The 19,552-nt window shown below is 39.4% G+C and overlaps 2 protein-coding genes across 3 annotated transcripts in view; both read right to left on the bottom strand.

Annotated features, from left to right (window-relative positions):
- Positions 1-2,166: 2,166 nt before the first annotated feature.
- On the bottom strand, positions 2,167-9,436 carry LOC111239830. Its single transcript, XM_022769746.1, has 7 exons — positions 9,353-9,436; positions 8,302-8,421; positions 7,851-8,222; positions 7,565-7,678; positions 5,822-6,400; positions 4,899-5,015; positions 2,167-4,622 (listed from the first exon to the last, which is right to left on the bottom strand). Exons 1-7 carry the CDS (start codon positions 9,432-9,434, stop codon positions 4,009-4,011), a joined length of 1,998 nt encoding a protein of 665 aa, XP_022625467.1. The 5' UTR covers positions 9,435-9,436; the 3' UTR covers positions 2,167-4,008.
- A 1,664-nt stretch (positions 9,437-11,100) lies between these two features.
- The window catches only part of LOC111239832 (hippocampus abundant transcript 1 protein-like), a 29,471-nt gene continuing 21,019 nt past the window's right edge, over positions 11,101-19,552 (bottom strand). For both annotated transcript variants that reach the window (XM_022769748.1, XM_022769750.1), the window contains exons 7-12: positions 19,187-19,300; positions 18,151-18,222; positions 16,961-17,073; positions 16,280-16,377; positions 15,986-16,149; positions 11,101-13,589 (exon numbers count right to left, since the gene is read on the bottom strand). In XM_022769748.1, the coding sequence (XP_022625469.1) occupies positions 13,317-13,589; positions 15,986-16,149; positions 16,280-16,377; positions 16,961-17,073; positions 18,151-18,222; positions 19,187-19,300 (834 nt within the window). In that variant the 3' untranslated portion in view covers positions 11,101-13,316. The remainder of the gene's footprint in view (positions 13,590-15,985; positions 16,150-16,279; positions 16,378-16,960; positions 17,074-18,150; positions 18,223-19,186; positions 19,301-19,552) is intronic.

Here is a 19,552-nt window from a genome sequence, read left to right as displayed (position 1 = left end):
TTTCCTCTGTGTGTTGTAATCCAATCCTCCACAGCAGAGCTGAACTCTGCAGCTGTAGGTCTGGCACTGTTTCCATTCACACTTGAACCAGATTAGTAGGCTGAGTCAGACTAGTGGATAAACATGATTCACAATAAACTGACAACCAGAGTTTACATCAACTGTTTGATGATGAGGGTCAGGTCAGTAAATTTCTCATCAGCAAACATATATTTAGGCCTCAGTATGTTTCAAATTATCTACTTTCTCCAACCATCATCAGCTTAGCTCGTCAACCAGCATCAAACAATTTATAGTTACAGTATATTATTGGACAATTTGACATTTTGACCAAGATTAATGGATGGGGGGGAATGTCTGTACCAAATTTCTATGCAATCCATCCAGTTTTTGTTAGACATTTCACTTAAAAAACAACAAATACCAGCCTCATGGAGGAGCTAAAGGAAAAATCAGGATGGGGATCAATTATACATCTGATCAGGCCTGAGAATGTTTTAGGGTGAAGAGCTGGAGGATGGGAAGAAGGATGTCGAGGTTACCTTATATAACTTTTTGCCACCACGGCCTGATGGCTGACATTTTTATGTGTCTGCGCCGCCAACAGCTGTCGGTTCCATTTTCATGGACATGATATCTCAGTAACGCCTTGACAGAACTTCAAATTTGGCACAAACATTCACTTGGACTAAAGGACATTCTAATTACATTTTGGTGGTCAAAGGTCAACATGATTTTGGCCTTGTGAATGCAATATCTTGAGAACTCCTCAAGGGAATCCCTTTAGATTTTGCACAAATGTCCACTTGGACTCAATGATGAACACTTTTTAGCCAATTAGAAGGTTGTATGAACCCTACTCTGACCCTGTATTCTGTAAAGTTTGTAATGTGAAAATTATACAGAAACAAGCATATAAAGATACAACTTCTTTAAATGCAGCTGCTGTTGCAACTGCACTGTTGCTAACTTCAGTTGCCAGCTGCAAGTCCCACTGAGGATGTAGGTGTCCTGCATGGGACAGGTTTTACAAATCAGTAGCCACCCTTTTACAAGTATGAAGTATCTCTGAATCACTTACAGTCAAGTAAGTAACCTGTAATCTAACTGGCCCAAACCTGGCTGCTGGCGTAGGCAGTACCGGTAAAGGGCACTAGGGTGTTTTATGCATTTCATGCAGAGTTTAGTTTCGCTATGACAGCTGTGATAGTTACACAATCACAGTCATTCAACACCGTTGATACGAAAATAAAATTCTAGTAAAGCAGTCATCCTTTAGAGCTGGGTGTGTTGGTACTAGGGAATGTGGTTTGATTCAAGTGAAATCAAAGGTATCAGCTAACAGGAGTCACAGGTGGCAGGGGCTTTATAAAGAAGCCAGAAGAGTCCGGTTTCTGAATAAAAAAGGTTCAGGTAACACAAGGTATTTCATTAAATGTCAGGAGTCTTAAGGTACAGTGATGTTTTTCGCCTGAAGCTCAGTCTGATGGATGTAAGTTAAACAGAAGACAGATGAGCCTGTCTGTCTGTCTTCTGTGTCTGTGGCTCTCTGTCTCACAGTCAAATAAGCCTTACTGACACGACAAGATGAATTGAAACTTGAAATGAAATGAAATTTTAGGGCTTAAAGGTAAATTCAACAGCATCTTATTTTCATCAACTGAGGACTTAGGAGAGCTTATAGTCAAGAATTATTCTGTCATACTATCAAAAACTCCAGACCAAGCTAGTAAGTGGACCCTGAGTTGAGCTTTTGTCTCTGAATGGGAAATAGAGATATCTGATTACTTTGTAAAGTTTCATTTTTAGTTTTTCCTTTGAGTGCTGAGGAAGAGGCAACAGTGTACGTGGCTGGTGATCACAGATCACCACCTAGAGGAAGATCAGAGAATCACAATCAACTGTTGAACATGTTATTGCAGATGATACATTTTATCTTCCCAAATGGAAACACAAGGGCTGCAGTTGAAAAGTCTTTTTTGTTTAGGAAGGTTCCTAACTAAGTGAAATGATGTATCTAAATGAAATGAAGCATCTAGGCGATAAGAGCTGGTCGAATTCTCTAAATGATAAGGAAAGGAGCTTCAGTGCTTCCTATCTTATCTCCTTTAGCATAGGAAACACTGGGACCTTCTTTTATGAAAGGAACGGAGAAATGCCATCCCACAATTCCTTGCCACAGCAACATTTAATGTGATGCACCATTGCATTTTCCCCTCGGCAGACCAGAACAGAACAGAGCACCTGTTTTATGTTTGTGATTGGAAATGCAGTTATTGTGATTCTGATAAGGCACTAAGTCAAATTTTAACAAATGTGCAAACAACAGAGAAAGGATATAAAATTATTCTTATATAAATGTGCAATACAAGAAAAAAAAATCACAAATGTTTCACAGCCAGTACTACAAAATAACCATAATTGCTTCAAGAAATTTAGATTCAACCATAACCTAAATATTTAAAACTGAACAGGAATAGAATTTTTAAAAACCTTTTACATGCATAGATTAAAAAAAAAAAAAGACAACTTACAGATCTATAAACTTTAAATATTTTTACAACTGATAGTAAGCTTGACATTGGAATAAAACTTTGTTGATTAAAAAAGAAAAGCTAAATATAACATCTCAGAGTGATGTCATATTTAAAAGTACAGTGCTTAAATGGTCGAATTTCACATTTTCATGATAACATGTCCAAGAATGAAGCACATTTAAAAGTGAACTGTGGTTACATTTTGACAAAATTAGTTGACTAATGACTGACAGTCTTCAAACTCTTTCAACATTTCAAAAAACTTCTTTGGTAATAATGTCGATTTCCCCCATAAGTGCTTACACTAAAATAAATAAAGAGGTACATTACATGTCGAAGAAGTTTGTTTGAATTGCCTTTCTGAATTTTAGTTCTTCAGAAAACTAAAGTGACAAAAGTGAGTTTTTAATGTCTGAATTGTTCTGTAAGCATCAAAATCATGTCTCAAATTCACCAGGAAACTAGAGGTTGGCATCTTTCGATGAAGACTGAAGATAGCTGTAAAAATGTCATGTTCAACTGAATGAACTGAACATTCAGCTGAACAAAAACATTTCTCTTGAACAACACAAAGCATTAGACACTGGTAGATTTCTTGGAAAGGTCTGAACATTACCTTTAGTAAAAGTGTACATTGAGCACAGGGAATGATTTCATGCAATTTTGTCTTTTGTGAATGCTCTCTGGATCAAGTTTTGGCAACAAAGCTAGTCACAACAAATTTGAAAATACTATAGTGCTTTCAAAATACTTCTTTCTGTTGTGGTTTTATCCACACTAGTGACATCCAGACGGAGTTGTAAATCAACCCAACATGGTCCAGTATGTCATATGACTTTGGTGATCCCCTGATGTTTCTCATGTCAATAAAAATGTCCACTTGCCAAACACTTTCATGACAGAATGTCCCTAGGTCTAATACTGAGATGCAAACCTTTTGCATTTTAAAATGCTACCTTTGACAAGTTAATATGCTGGTGTGTAGTAAAGCATGTAACTTGTTTTTATTAGCGAAAATGAAATGCTAATTGTTCATGTCTGTTGAAATCTGAACATTAAATTTGAGAACCAATTCTAAGTGGCAAAGTTCCACATGCAAGCATTAGTAATGGCATGTTAACATGCAAGCAGATACATTAGTATATTGTCAGCATGTCACTGCATGATCAATGTGTATTTAAAAGCTAAAATATGCTAACATGTTAGTTACATTGGGCTGAAAGTCCAGCAAAGGTGACAAAGTTCAGTTTAGAAGTAAGTAGTAGTCGCTAGTAGTATGCTGATGTCTCGGTAGCTATCAATTTAATCCTTTAAGCAAAATGACAGCAACAACTTATTGGACTGTCAGCGGCCTGTAACTTAGAATGAGATGACAGTTGGTGAATTATGATGGCTAAAGCAACAAGAATAAGACTCAATTAGAAAAAAATCACTTCACTGATTCCGACTTAAGCTCCTCAAACAGGAAACACTAAACTTCCTCTGACACGCTGTGGATCGTCTCAATGATCTTCTTCTTCAGTTTTTTCACTTTTTCTGGCGGCATCTCATTCAGACACTCCTCAACGTATTTCATGAACCCGGCGTGCGGTGACACCGCTCGACTTTGACAGAACATCCTCATGAAATCCAGCATTTCGTTCATGTTGGGTGACGCCAGGCGGCTTGCTCGTTTGCGGCCCGACAATCGGCTGTTAGTATGAGAGGAGGATGTGGAGGGGGATGGGGAGGAAGAGGGGGACGAGTGCTGAGAGTCTGGGGGAGTAGGTGAGGGTGGGGCTTTAAGGCTTCGTGGTGTGATGTTCCCTTTGGTAGCAGTTTGAGTGGCAGTATGGTAGTGTAGGGAGGAGGGTGGGGCTTGGCTGTCCAGATGGAGGAGGCCGGATTCCTCCGGTTGGTGGCAGTGGAGGCCTTCAGGTCGCTCATCCTCATCACAGGAGTCACAGAGGAACATCAGCTCCCGGTAGTGTTTCCACTTTGGAAGGTAAAAGTCCTCTGATCCACATGTTTTGTTTGAGCTCACCACCTTGTGCTCACGTTGGAAAATGGTTCGCAAGTTCCTGAACTTTGTCTTGATGTCTTCCACTGAAGAATAATGAATAATGGCAGAGAGTACAGATTTTAACATACACAGTATTTATACTTGATCAATTGTTTTTGTCATTTAACTTTAAACAACTGAGACAAACAGCCTGAACTTGTTAGTCTCTGCTGATAAAATCCCTTTTGGCAAATGGTGTAAAGAATTATTTAGTTGAGATCATAGCTTGATTTGAACTTTGAATGTTTCTCATGATCAAAGTTGTCTTGTCTCCCAAAGGTTTCTCAACAAAACAATAACACCAACTCCATCATCTTTACCTGTGAATGGGACCGGCTCATTTTCAGACAGGAGGCGGCTCAGAGTCTCCAACAGACTCTGTCTGAGTAGACGGTTTCTGTAGCTCTCTGACTTGTGGTTCCACAGACAGCTTTGCTCTGGAAGAAGGGAGACACCTTCAATTCTCAGATTAACACAAAATAAAAACACTTTCTGTGACATGTCCCTCCTGTATTAGTCTCTCATGTCATGTAAGATTGTTTACATGACACCAGCGACTCCTGAAACCAGCTCCCAGATACTCACTTATCCCATCCTTACCTTATTGTGGGCAGTATTCATTAAACTTCCTCACACCAAAAGTAGCTCCTAAAAATAAGGGCTGTGTCAGTCCTAACGTCCTAAGCTTTTACTCTAAGTGTATTTCACAAGACATTTATAATATGCAATAAACCAAGCTCCTGTAATAAGAGGTGGTCCATGCACTTCAAGTCACTAAAACCTACTTACAATCAATCAACTGCTGTCGTTGCGTAGCATAGGATCATATCATAATGTTCATGATGATACCAGAGTAAATCTTAATGTGACAAAAAAATGTTCACATCACAGTATTACATGTTGACGTATTTTATGTTTTTACATTATGCATATGAACAGCAAAAGAAATTATATTATTACAATTAGTTTATGATTGTATTTGTTTTTTTCAGTTATTGTTGAACAACTTTCACTAAATTTACAATTCTTCCCATTTGAACAAGTGAAACAAGAGAGTGAAGTAAATGTCAATCAGGCCTGGTCAGTACTGACCGTCACAGTCTTACATTTAACAAATTCACCAACAACTTCAATCACTTGAACCTCAACAATTCGATTGATTCTATTCGATTCAATTCAATTCAATTCAATAAACTTTATTTGTCCCCAGGGGCAATTTAAAAGGCACAATGATACCACCTACCAGAGTAAAATGATATGAGTTGCTGAACTTTGTCCTCACTCCAGTGGCAGCGGGGGTCTGTGCTCAGTCTGCTGTCTGACTGAACTGGACCGGATACAGAGAAATTTAGAGGAGAGGGCTTTGTACAAGGTTTGGTGTCTAGTGATGAAGTAGATAGAGAGACTGGGAGTGTGGAAGGAGCTGTTTGACTTGCTAGATTGAGACTGTCTGGAGATGCAGAGATTAGGATTTGGTATGCAGCGGTATGGGTTTTGTCGTTGCTCTGACTGGAGTTGGAGAGAGCAGAGTTTTTATTGACCTTGATGCTATTGGTTTGGGTGGAACTGGAAGACAGGCTGCTTAGGGTGGAAGATGGTGTTTGGTTTCCATTGTCTAGGTCCTCGTCTTCCTGTGGCATTAGTATCTGTAGGTTGTCTGTGCTGTTGTCTTCATCGCAGGACTCACAGAGGAAGAACAGCTGCTGGTAGTGTTTCCATTTGGACACGTAGAGTTTGTTAGACACCCCGCTCGCCTGGACCGCCTTATATTCACGGTTAAAAACTGTCCGAAGGTTCTTGAATTTGCACTTTATGTCTTCGACTGCAAAACACCAACAAGGAGTCACATTACATGAGTCCACGAATTAATACTCACATCTTCTACCTAAACTTGTTTCTCATATGAATGTTTTTTTCCTGTTAGATTTGAGTTAGTTGTTCTTTGTTGCGCCATTAACTTAACTCAACCTTAATTAAGGAGTGTTTTCTTTATATCAGTGTAAAATGTGAAAGTGTCTCAGTGGCAAACTCTGCAGTTATAAAGTGCTTTTTGGACTCTTTTAGCTTGTAGTTTCAGTTTCACAGAATATTAGAATGTGGTTCAGTCACAGTACTCAAATCAAACCTGTTTCCAGCAGCAGCAGGCGGCTGTTTTCACCAAAGAAGCTCTAATAAACCCACTGTACACTTCCTGCCCTGCACCACAGCAGATAGACACAGTTAGAGATTGGCTGGTGAAGAAAGTGGAACATTTAAGCAGTTAAGGAGACTTATTTTTCTCAGGAGTTGGTAGAGATGTTGCTCTTAGTCTATAGAATGTGGACATTGACAGCTGTTTGCAAACATGTTTGCCATTAAAACAGCTGTCTGATAATCTGAAATCTTCTTATGTAGTTTAACTGCTGTAAAAAAAAAAAAAAGAAAAATCAAGCTTTCATTCCTCATTTGATGAGACCATCTCAGATTCTTACGTACATAGATCCCGCACCCTTTTTGCTATCACTATAAATCTATAATTCTACTGGTTTTAAAATGATGTTTGGGACATCCCATTCACTTGAATGGGAAAGTGGTGTCAGACTTTTTGACCCCACTGTATCTGCACATTATAAAGCTTATCCATCTGCCCTGTAATTCTGTGCAGGATCTCCGGCTACAGTACAGGTTGCTGGCAGGTTACAGTCACAGGTTTTAGTTTTGATCTCTTTACAACCATGAGATGGTATCATTGTCACTGGGATGACAAGAAATTACGAAACTGCACATAATCACTGCGCCTGGCTATTATTCAGCCAAAATGTATAAATGAATGTAAAAGTAATGGTTCCTTTACCAAATAACATGTAACCCTCTGGCAAAGAGTACCTGAATGTGCAAATACTGCCAACTCTTTTACTGTAAGCTCCAATAGGAGTTAAACCACTAACCCTTATGATGATGTGATGGGATGTAACCATTAAAAGAAACAGGACCATGTAACATTTACCTGTGAAAGACACTGAGTGATCAGACAGCTGGCCTCTCAGAGCCTCCAGTAGACTCAGTCTGAGCTGACGGTTGTTGTGGTTTTCAGACTTCTTGTTCCACAAACAGTTGTGCTCTGTGCACAACAACACACAACAATAACTTCAATCAGCTATCAAATACTGTCACTGTAAGAATCCAACTTGTCATTAGGTTTTTTTCTATATCAATACCTGTGTACTTACTAAAGTAAGTAAGTAAGTAATAATAAGTAATGTTTTTGAAGCTGTAATCAGTGCTTTGTTTACCGGAATAAAAGGCTATCAGGGCACGCTCCCTCTCTTCAGTCCAGTAACATTTAACCATCATGTTGGAGGGAACGCAGGAAGATGAGGTGGAGGGGAAGGAGGTGGATGGGGTGGGAAGGAAGGAGATGATCAGTCCTGGTGATGTAAGGACAGACTGTGTCTCCGCCTGTGGAAGAGTCAGCGGCGACAGTGGCTGCTCATCAACACAGTCATCCTGGTCCCAGCAGCCCTGCAGGAACATCAGCTGCTGGTAGTGTTTCCACTGTGGCACAAACACATCTTCTCCCTTGCACACCTTGCTTGCCTTTACCATTTTGTACTGACGCTGAAAGGTGGTACGAAGGTTCTTGAACTTATTCTTAATGTCTTCCACTGGAAAGAAGTTTAAGATTAGATTTAATTTCCTCCAGAATGCAGCTTTGAGAGTGAGAAAATCTACCTGCAGCCTTACCTGTGAAGGGAACAGGTGGGGGGTGGGCTGACAGAAGGATCCTCAGGTGTTCCAGAGTTTTCCATCGCAGCTGTCTGTTCTTGTAGCTCTCAGACTTGTGGTTCCACAGACAACTGTGCTCTGGGAAATGAAAACAAACCAAATCCTTGACCACTGCAACATTGCTGAACACATCTGTTTGTTCTTGGCTAATGTTGCATCATACAAAATGCTTGACAGTGTCATACATCAAGTTCAACAAGACATTTGTCTGGAACACCTTAAAAAATATTTAAGTAGTTTAAAAAATCGCTTAAAGTTAAACTTAAAGTGACCAAAGTTAGTCTGTTGTAAGCCAGTCGATATACAATGTTACCAGCCTACAAATAGTGACAAATATTATGTACATTTGAAATATGCCAATTCTGGTAATGATTTTTTTGTTTTCTTTGTAGTAACACACATTGTATACAAGTACAAAGTAACGTGTATGTTGTCATACATGAGTCTTTAGTCATTAAATGTGGAGTTTCACTCACCATAGATTCTGAACAATTATTGTATAATGTGCGCTATACTTGAGAGTAAAATGTCTAGAATAATTATCAATTAAAGGTATGGCTACAAATGAAGTTAATTAGATGTAACAAAAACGTATGTATTCACTGTAACTTAGACGTTCGGTACAGAGTAATAACAATAATATAGATCTGAAATTATGTGGATTTTTACTCATTCACTCTATTTCCAAAGAATTAAATTAAATTAGAAAGATTTCAAACTTCGTTGATTTCTTATATTTATATTAAGACCTACATACGACAAGTTCAGAAACCATAAACAAAGATCAATAAGCCGTTGTTGACGTATTTCAGAGGAGTAACCTGCTAACTTGACTTCAGTTGCTGGTCGCCATTGCTATTGTCTGTCCGTATCGCTCATCGCTAACAGCCATCGGTCTCATCTAGCAACGGTTGCCACAAAATGTTGAAGCTTCCCACAAAACATCGAGGAAACCATAAACTTTTCATGTACTGAACCACAAAAAGCTGCTGTTGTAAAGCTGACTTACTGGAGAAAAACGCTATGAGCGCCCTCTCTTTCTCCTCCGTCCAGTATCTCTCTAGTGTGAAGCTGAACGGTGACACCTCCATAGTTGTTGTTGCCATTTGGTCGTCTTCACCCGGCTGCTAGGTCACATGACCCAAAATCCAGTCTAGGATTGGACGATTTCTGGATATTCCCGAACAATAACCCACATTGCCCAGTAGAGGTCACTAACCGTATGACAACATCACAACACACAGAGGCACTTCTATCTTCTTCTACATTTAATGTCCTTTTTTTTCTTCAAATAAGTTAAATACTACGCAGTTGATGATTTAATTAAAGATGATTTAAATGTAAATATTCTAAATTATTTCAATAACATTAAGACAAAACAAAATATATGTATTTAAAAATATTAATAATTAATAATGTGAATAGAATAAATGTCCAGATTTAAAGTTCATTATTGAATGAATCCTTGACCTTGGAAACAGCAGTTGACTGTCTCCATGCAAAGTCCATTTAGCAGCTGTTCTGGATCTTTTTTTCATTTTAAGAATGAACCTTCAATCTCATAAATCACATCAATCCTAATCCCATCAATCAAGATTTTAAAACAGGATGGAGGGGAAGTCCTTAACATGCTCAAAAAAATGCAAATTCGAACATGTCCATGACAAATAGACCTCTTTATCTTCTGAGGAAGATCATGTAATACAATTTAAACTAATGGGCCCTGTGGTGACATTGTTTTGTCATCTGGTCTGCCAAAGGTTGGGACTTTCAATTTCAAATTTCTTTTAATAAAAAATAAACACAATATTGTTAATAATAGTAACAGTAAATCGTTAAGTAGAATTTATTAAAATCTAGACATTGTTAATGTATTCAGAGCTCTTTCAGCAGGAATTCAAGGAACTCAGGGGGATGTAAGGATGTGAAAAACAACAACCAGCTGTAATTTGGAAAAAAGAGAAAAATATAAAGCACATCATGCAAGTGTTGCTCTGTTTTAATTTCCAATAACCAACAAATTGGTGGTACAACTCCAGACAAGACACTAGACAAAGTGTATTTACAGTGAATCCCCACATCTATTTAATTGCATCACATGTACAGACATCCAATCCATGTACAATATTTACACTGATGAGTCAGTTTTACTGCTGCTGAACCAACTGAGCAAGTGCCGTCAAGTAAATAACATAACAGTATTCAAATGCACGTTAATATCCTACTTATGATCTGGGTTTTTGAGTATTTGCTCGTACAAACATCATATCATGGCTAAAGAAACCAGGATTATCATCTTGGTTTTCATAGGTCTAAATGTGATTTGGGTTATTTCAAAAGAAACTGGTATACTAAAAAATACTAGAAGACTAGAAGAAGCAAAATACCTCAAATGATAATGGTAGAAAAAACGGGTGCCTTTGTCGTTATGGAAATGAAATAAAACTTTTTTTTTCATTAATGAAAGAGCAAAGACAATAAATTAGATGGCAGAACTCATTGAAATACAGATATGTTTAAATCTGTAGAATGGCAAATAAATTAATCTGGTTCAGCACCATTCAAACATTATTTAAAAAATCACAAACCAAATATGACCACAGACAGAAAAGTGTTCATGTAAACACTCAGGTGAAGGTATCTGTTTCAAAGAGTAATCTGAACGAACACGAACAACAAAAGTAGAATGATTGTTGGTCTTTTATAACGGTTTAGCTCCACAAGGGAAACTGAACCCCCCCCACCCACCCAGCCAGACTGTGATTGTGTCATTGAGCTTCACAGGACAAAACAATGATGGAAAACCTTCTTATAAGCCCCAACAAACCAGCCAGTCCCACACTTCACCTACATAACATACAAACCATAATATTCACGTGTAGCCTTACATTTTAAGGTCATAAAGCAAATAACTATGTACACTCTGTGCCATTTATGTACTGTTAAACTCTTCAGCATTTGTTCCTAATCTTCTCTAAAGCTTTTGTAAAATCTCTGTCTGATGCTTCAAGTATATGTTCATTCACAGGAATATCACTGCTGTCAGGGAAAAACCTCACAAATAACTGTCCAGCTGACCTCAATGTTTTTCTAATCATACAATGAAGGACTGTCGGTTACGAGAAACCCTTAGCACACAAATGCCCAACTGATCTCACAGTTTAAAGGAAACACTAGACTTGTAACACAAGGGTCCAAGCACCCGGCGCAACTTGGAATCAAAGGCACACTGACCCTAGGCAATCAGAACTCCATGGTGTCATGCTGCCAACTAGTTGTATTTCTAAACCTACATTCTGGAGAGGCAGTAGATGAGAGCATGACACTATGGGAAGCCAAGTTATGTTATAAATTAATTTTATATATTATAAAAGTCAGATTTTCTATATGTGCAAACCGCATTTGGTGAGATTTAAACAATGTACTGCTGAGCTAACAGCAACATTGTGTCATAGTGCCACCAAGTTTGGTATGGAACATCTGGAGTACTCACAGGATGTGCACACCAAATCTGGTGTCATTGAAAATCCATTGGTGACCTGGAGCTAAATCATTATCATTGTTCAAAAATGTATGACAGTGCCACCTGCAATCCAGTTAGCACCAATTGGATATACACACCAAAACTGGTGACATTTTAAGAATGTAATCCTGAGATAAAAGACAAAGTGTGTTACAATGCCAGTTATTGTTGGACTTGCACCAAATCAGACAATCTATTGTGAGGTAAGTATTTTTCTAGTATTTTACTTGCAAAGTTCACATATATACCTTCAACAGTTTGAGCTGCAGAACCACCTTTCACTGAAATTAAAAACAAGTATGAGCAAACACTGCTGGTACTTGGACTGCTAAAAAGTTAAACACTGAGGCTTTCCCTCTGCCAACAGCCAGCAGCACTTTCATAAAGTGACTCTGATATAAAAATGAGTGACTGAATATGAGTAAAGCCAGGTTGAGTGTGATTTAAAAACGCTTATCTGAGGTAGAGTGACAAACAACTGGTCAAATTAAAAGTAAAAACTATCCAGTGATGTGTTTAATGTAACTTCTGTATCATTCAGGATTTCTTTTATTTCTCATAATTACAATTAAAGACGAAACTTGGCTAAGCAAATGACCGTGAGATGAAAATACTGATTAAAATTGATATTTTGACCTGTTGGATTTCAGGTGGTTGACTCATCTCTCAGGTCTTCACATTCATACTTTAGCATCGATAGCTAATACAAGGTTAGATACTGTACAAAAACAATAAAAATCCCCTAACCCTGGCTAAAAGAAAAAACTGTAACAAAAAAGTGTTATTCAACAAAATAGTGTATAAGTCAACACTGATGTTTTGGCTGCTGTAAATATGTTGCAGATATGTTTCCTTTGTACAAATACCAGTAAGAAATGAAACACAACATTAAAATACAGCTTCAAAATGATACAGCTGAAGGTAAAAACACCTTTTCTTGTTTATCACAAAAACAATCAACAACTTCAAGCTTTAAGATGAACAATAATCCTCCCATGTAAATCTTAAAGATATTTCTCTCTAACTTCAGATAATTTTATGTGGGTTTATCCTAAAACCGCAACCATCCCATTAAAAAAGACAGTTGGTCCCTCCTCTTGTCAATCAAATAATGGCTTCTGTTGAAACTGTGGTCTTCCTGTTGGCCCCAATCAAATAATCATTTCCTCTGTCCAATCAAACCATGACATCTTATGACATCTTATTGGCAGCTCTTTGCTCCCGCCCCCTCATTTAAGAACCATCCTTATTGGTTGCACACAAGATGTTACTTCCTCTGCTCCTGGTCAGTGAAGCAATATGTTAGTTCCTCCTGCTGGCAAAGACTTCTAAAGTATGCGTAGTCCCGCCCTGTGGCAAACGAGTTACTGGTTCTTTGTCTTTTTTTGCAAAATGTCAATCAATAAAACAATGATGTTATCTGACCCTCTGTGGTTCTTCAACCTGTCCGTCAAACAATACTGTCCTGCAGCAGTGGCTCGAAGTCCTCATCACTGGCAGTGGGAGGGGTCTCCTCATCACTGCCTGGAAGGGGCGTGTTGATGTGGATGCCAGCCAGCGAGGACATTGACTCTTTGCTGTCTGGGTGGGGCTTGTCGCTGAGGGACAGCTGGGATGAAGAGGAGGAGCAGGAGGGTTTCTCAGGGATGAAGAGAGCAACAAGGAACGCGACGACCACAGTACACGCTCCCAACAAGAAAGGCGGGCCAGGGATGAGCGCTCGCTGAGAAAAACAGAAAAAGAGAGATCATTTTTTCCTTTCTTTTTTTCATTTTTTATCTTTCATCTGGAGCAGAACTGACTTGAAGTATGTCTAATATTGCTGCTTTTTTCAAATTTGATTTTCATTTTCATTTAACACATTTAATTGTACTCAACTGAAACTGCACTGACCTGAGTGCAAAATATTCTTTATGCATCAACCTAGTCATGAGGAACTAAGATAAGTTTATAAATGTGGCCCTAAGGAACAAATGAAATCATATTTATTTATTACATAATTTTTGTAGTTTTTTGCAAAGGGTTTTTAAATTTATTTTTAATAGTTTAAAAAATATTAAATTACATTGCTCCCATTTAGTTTCTCACTTTTCCAGATAGCGAGCACAGTGAAGTATAGATCAGATATATACAGCATGCTGTAGGGAGGACAGAAGACCTAGGGGTTTGCATGCAATGTAAGATGGCCTCCATCTTACATTGCATGCGTCTCTCCACAACAGTCCTGAGTGAGTCCACACTCCTGCCAAGCACAGATCCAGTCTTTTTTACCAGCTTGTCCAGTCTCTTGTGGCATAAAGGAGTACACTGGCCACCAGTGACTGATAAAACATGTGCAGCATTTCACTACAGACATCAAAGGACCTGAGCTTCCTGAGGAAAAAGAACCGGCTCTGCCCCTTCAGGCAGATGGCATCAGGGACCAGTCCTACTGTCCAGGTGCACACCTAGATATTTATAAGTGTGCACCACCTCAATGTCCTTCCCTCGAATGTTGACTGGCTGAAGGGTGGGCTTAGACCTCCGAAAGTCCATGACCATCTCCTTGGTCTTTGGAGGTGTTCAGAAGGAGGCAGTTCTTGTCGCTCCATTTACTGAAGGCTATCGTCAGATCCCTGTACTCCTCTTCCTGCCTGTTCCTGATATGCGCCACAATAGTTGTGTCATCCAAGTATTTCTGGATGTGGCAAGACTCATAATGGTATTTTAAGTCTGCCGTATACAGGGTGAACAGGAATGGAGCCAGAACAGTCCCCTGTGGAGCCCCAGTGCTGCTGATCACTGACCCTGAGACACAGCCTGATGTACTGTGGTTGTCTTGTCAGGTAATCCACAATCCAGGACGTGAAGCAGGGATCCACCCCCATCCCTTCCCTTCTTGTCTTTAAGAATGTGGGGTTCGATGGTGTTAAATGCACTTGAGAAATCAAAGAACATAGTCCTCATGTAACTACCTGGCTCATGCAAGTAAGAATGGGCATGTAAAAGACGGCATCATCCACTGGCTGTTCTTCTCTTTATAGCCAGTGATGGTCCTCATCCCCTTCCACACCTCTCTGGTGCTGTTGTGCTGCAGTTTCTCTCTACTTTACTTTTATAGTCTTCCTTCGCCTGCTTTAATCTCCTCTTCAGCTCATGTTGCACATACCTGAGCTTGGTCTCTGGGGTCCAGTGCCCAAATGAGCGGGTGGTTGCAGCCTGCCTCAGTACACAGGGTTTGTAGGAAGGCTGAAGGAAAACCAGATGATGATCTGATCTGCCAAGTGGTGGTAGAGCTGAAGCAGTGGAGGCCTCCTTGACATTTGCATACAACAGATCAAGTGTCTTGTGGGACAGTCAATATACTGAGTGAAGCCAGTCAGGTGAGGTGTGACAGTAACATGGTTAAAATCCCCCGATATTGCAATGAATGCATCAGGGTGCTGGGTCTGCACTCTAGCAACAGTCTCGTGGATGATGTCACACGCAACTACAAGCTCTGCTGGTGGTTGAATGTAAACAACAATGGCAACGATGTGAGAGAATTCCTTCAATACATAGTACGGTCTAAGACCAACTGCCAACAGTTCAATATCCCAACAGCAGATCTTCTGTGATATGACTGCGGTTGTACCATCTATTGTTTACAAGTAGAACCAGTCCTCCACCTTTATTCTTTCCATTTGCTCTGGCGTCTCTGTCCACTTTAATCAGGTCTCCATGCAACACATTAGACTATACTCACGATATGCTCGCTGGTTATTCACAAGTACGTCCAGTTCATCATACTTGTTAGCCAGGGAGTTGACATTACCCATGAGGATTGATGGTAGAAAAGGCCTATATCTCCATATCCTAGCCTTTAGCTTAGCCCCGGCTCTGCATCCATGGTACAGCTTCTTCAGCTCAGCCGGTATGGGATGTTTAACTCAAAATCTGGTACACTTTAAAGCCAGGAGTAATATATACAAATATATTGCAAAAACAATACAAGCTACGCAGACTTACTGCCACTTGTTGCCAGCGCATCCAAGACGTTTTCTCTGGCCATCGGGCTGTCCGACAATCCCAAACCTCACACACTACATCTATTACTGTCCAAAATACTGTGCAGGTGAAACAGATCGTTGTTACAAGTACCTCAGTGGGACTATGCAGAGGCAGGGGGTCGATGCTGTAGTCTCCCTGTATGGGGTCCATGGTGTTGAGCTCAACATTGAATAGGAAGAAGATGAATCCATAGAGAGCTGGGCCCAGACCATTACAGAGACCTCTGATCCCTGTGATCATCCCCTGAACCACACCTGAAGGGGAAGGAGACAGCTCAGCTTTTTGCTGACACAGTAAACATATTTTTAGAATGAGAGAAGAGGAGAGGAGAGGAGTAGAGAGGAGATAGGAGGAGAGGAGAGGAAAGGAGATTTTCTTTCTCACCTTGTTTATCACGATCAGCAGACTGTGACACCAGAGCAGAAACAGCTGGGAAGGTGATGGAGGACATCGCTGCTACAGCACCAGCCGCCCACATCATCCTGTTAACACACATACACACATGGTTAAACACACACACACACACACACACACACACACACACACACACACACACACACACACACACACACACACACACACACACACACACATACATAAACATTCGTTTTGAATATACAAACGAGTATGTAGGCAGGTAAAAAGGGTTATATAAAACACAATTGCATCATTTGTACTCGAGTACCAGTAAAAGTATTGCTAGTTTTATACTCTGCTCCACCAGCAGTGAACAAATATATCAATCAGTAGAATCATTTCTAAGTCTGATTAATCATTTCTTATGACATTAGGCAGCTATATTTCCTCTATTTTCAACTATAACCCGTTGTACTTGGTTAGATGATGAGATTAGAGTCGGGGGATAGTTTAACCTCTAATGTATAATACAGATTGCTGGTAGGATCTTAGGCAGTTGGTGGCTGTGGTAACATCTCACTGTTTACACCTGTACAATCAATGTAGGCTTCCACAGAAACCAACAACACACACACACACACACACACACACACACACACCCACACACACACACACACACACACACACACACACACACGCAGATCTCACCATGGCTCTGATCCAAAGCCGTACCAGGCCAGCTGAAGGATTTGGAAGCCCAAACCCAACAGAACAGTGTTCTTATTACCCAGAGTTCTCATCAGGAGAGTGAGGAAGAGAGTCTGAGGAGAGGGGGGGGGAAGAGAACATCTAATTTGAATAAAACTATTATTACAAGTAACAGTTAAAGTTAGTTGTATGAGTATGAGCATATTTGATTATCTGTGGTTTTACACTAATGTTGGTCTGTATCGAAAGGTATCATTAGTGCAAATGACAAACCGTACTGACAAACACTTAAAGTGGCATAAATGTTTTAGCGATTAAGTTGAATTTAGCCTGGTCCTGCAGCTGTTGTCCAGCTAGATGCATCAGTAACTTTTTTTTTACAAGCAAGACAAAGAGACTGTTTGATCCAGAGCCAGCAGGTTCAGGATCCACTGCCTAATACTGTATTTATTTTAGAATATTCATATCTATCCCTAATATTTACTATACACACACAACATACCTAACATGTTTGAATATAAAGAACTTGTATCATATAAACAAATTGTCCTATCACATGAATCAGGACCAGAATTACATTCCAGTCATCCCCAGGGATGGCCAAGCACCTGCCTTTTCTTCTGCCTCTGTCCTCATCAACCACTATTTTTTTAATATGTGTATCTATGTATAGTTATCTTTTTGACTGACAGTATTTTACCTTTTTATTGTTATTTCCTGTTCATTGTATCCTGCACCAAACACCAAGCCAAGTATCTTGTAAGTAAAAACCTTCCTGGCAATAAACCTTAATTTCTGATTCTGCCTTTGTGATAATGTTATCATCCCTTCTTCATGCTGCTGTAGCCTGACACCCATGTGTCATGCAGTATCCCCTTGCCTTCATATTTTTATAGGTAAATAAAAACATACTGTTTGTATCACAAGTACTCAAAATTTATTTCAGTGCTATCAACAATTTTAACTATCAACAATAAATGTGCATGTAAATCATAAATTATAAGGAACATGGGGAAAACAACAACATGATTAACTGGATAGGGGCGAAGAGGTGAAATGCTGCCCCCTACGGAGGTGGAGCAAGTAGCACGATCTTACACATTACACCTTTAAATCACATCTCCATTTAATCTGGATATCTGGCACTTGAAATGATCTGTGTCTAAATAAATATCCTCTGCATGTGTTACCTGTGCTACGATGGACAGAATGCCCACCACTCCAATAAAAACAGCAATGGTTGTGGAGGAGAAATTTATGACCTAGAGGGACAGACAGAAATTATTAGTATTATTGTGTTACTTTTTGAGAAGCTTGGCAGGTGTCAAGAGAAAAAATATATAATAATGTTCATTATACATTTTACATTTTGTTACATTTCAGTCATACATTTGTTCATACACATGTTTAAGGGATGTCATAGACAACACAATGTTGTGTAATGGGTAAAATCCAAAGTACGACCATGTGCCGAACCAGTTAGTTCTTCAGTTATCACAGTGCTCAACAGGAACATCAAAGCTCCATGCTCTTGTGAAAGGCATACATTTTGTCATTTGGGAATTTAGAACAATCTTTGAATTGTGCATATAAGATGCAATCATCAGCATAAAAACAATGCCATGGTCAGTTTTTAACTTAAAATATAATATAGCTTAATCACAGGCAAATTGCAGAGAGCCTAATATTGATCCTTGTGGGACATTTTACCAACTATCTGGGGACTCTACCAAGAAGATGATTTGAACCAGCTGTAAGCAGAATCATCAAAACCAGTGGAAAGCAGCTTATTTCATGACAGGCCCCCTGAGGTGAAGTGTTCAGAGGTCAACAATGTCCTCACCAGTCAGCTTTGTTACATTTAAGTTTATCAATGCATCATATACTTCTCAGTATGTGTCAGGTCTGAGCAAAAGTTTGTTGTTATGGTTGAACTGAGGACGGGGAAGGATACAATGATGTTATCAAACAGGTCACATGCATCTGCAATGAAATTATTATTGCAAGATTCAACCATAACTGTTCCACCAAATCTTTGACATCTTTAGACGTTAAGTTCAAATTCAACTGTTATATTCTGTTTCTATAATGTGCACATGATTTGCATGATTTGAGAACATACATTTCAAATAGTTGTCATAATGAGTTGCCTTAATGATAGTAGTGTAATGTTAGTAACATCAGTAATGCTGACATTTGTAGGAAAACACTGCTGGTGTGTCTCACCTGTCTCAGGTAGAGGAAGAAGCTTGAGTACTGTCCAGCCTCCGGGAGGTAAGACAGGAACACAGTGATACAGATCAGTAAGACAGTAGAGTCCTGACCCACCTTTCTTAGTGACTGGAGAGAGAGAGAGACAGACAGAGAAAGGGACAGAGACAGAAAGTACAACACCGACACTGTCAGACGAGCAGTTAGTCATCAATGAATGCCTTGGACTCAAGGGTCAATGTTACTGGCTGTGAAATGCATCTGACTCATATCCACTACCTAATTTTGTTTCATTATTACCCTAGAAGTAAAGGGCTTCGACACATACTATAATCCTATCTCATCATTCAATTATTCAAATAATGTAACTGTGTTTAGGAA

The sequence above is a fragment of the Seriola dumerili genome, unplaced genomic scaffold (genome assembly GCF_002260705.1).
Source record: "Seriola dumerili isolate Sdu_G_001 unplaced genomic scaffold, Sdu_1.0 BDQW01004927.1, whole genome shotgun sequence".
Classification (NCBI taxonomy): Eukaryota; Metazoa; Chordata; class Actinopteri; order Carangiformes; family Carangidae; genus Seriola; species Seriola dumerili.
Note: the sequence above shows the minus strand (reverse complement) of the source record. Positions and strands in the feature narration are given on the sequence as shown.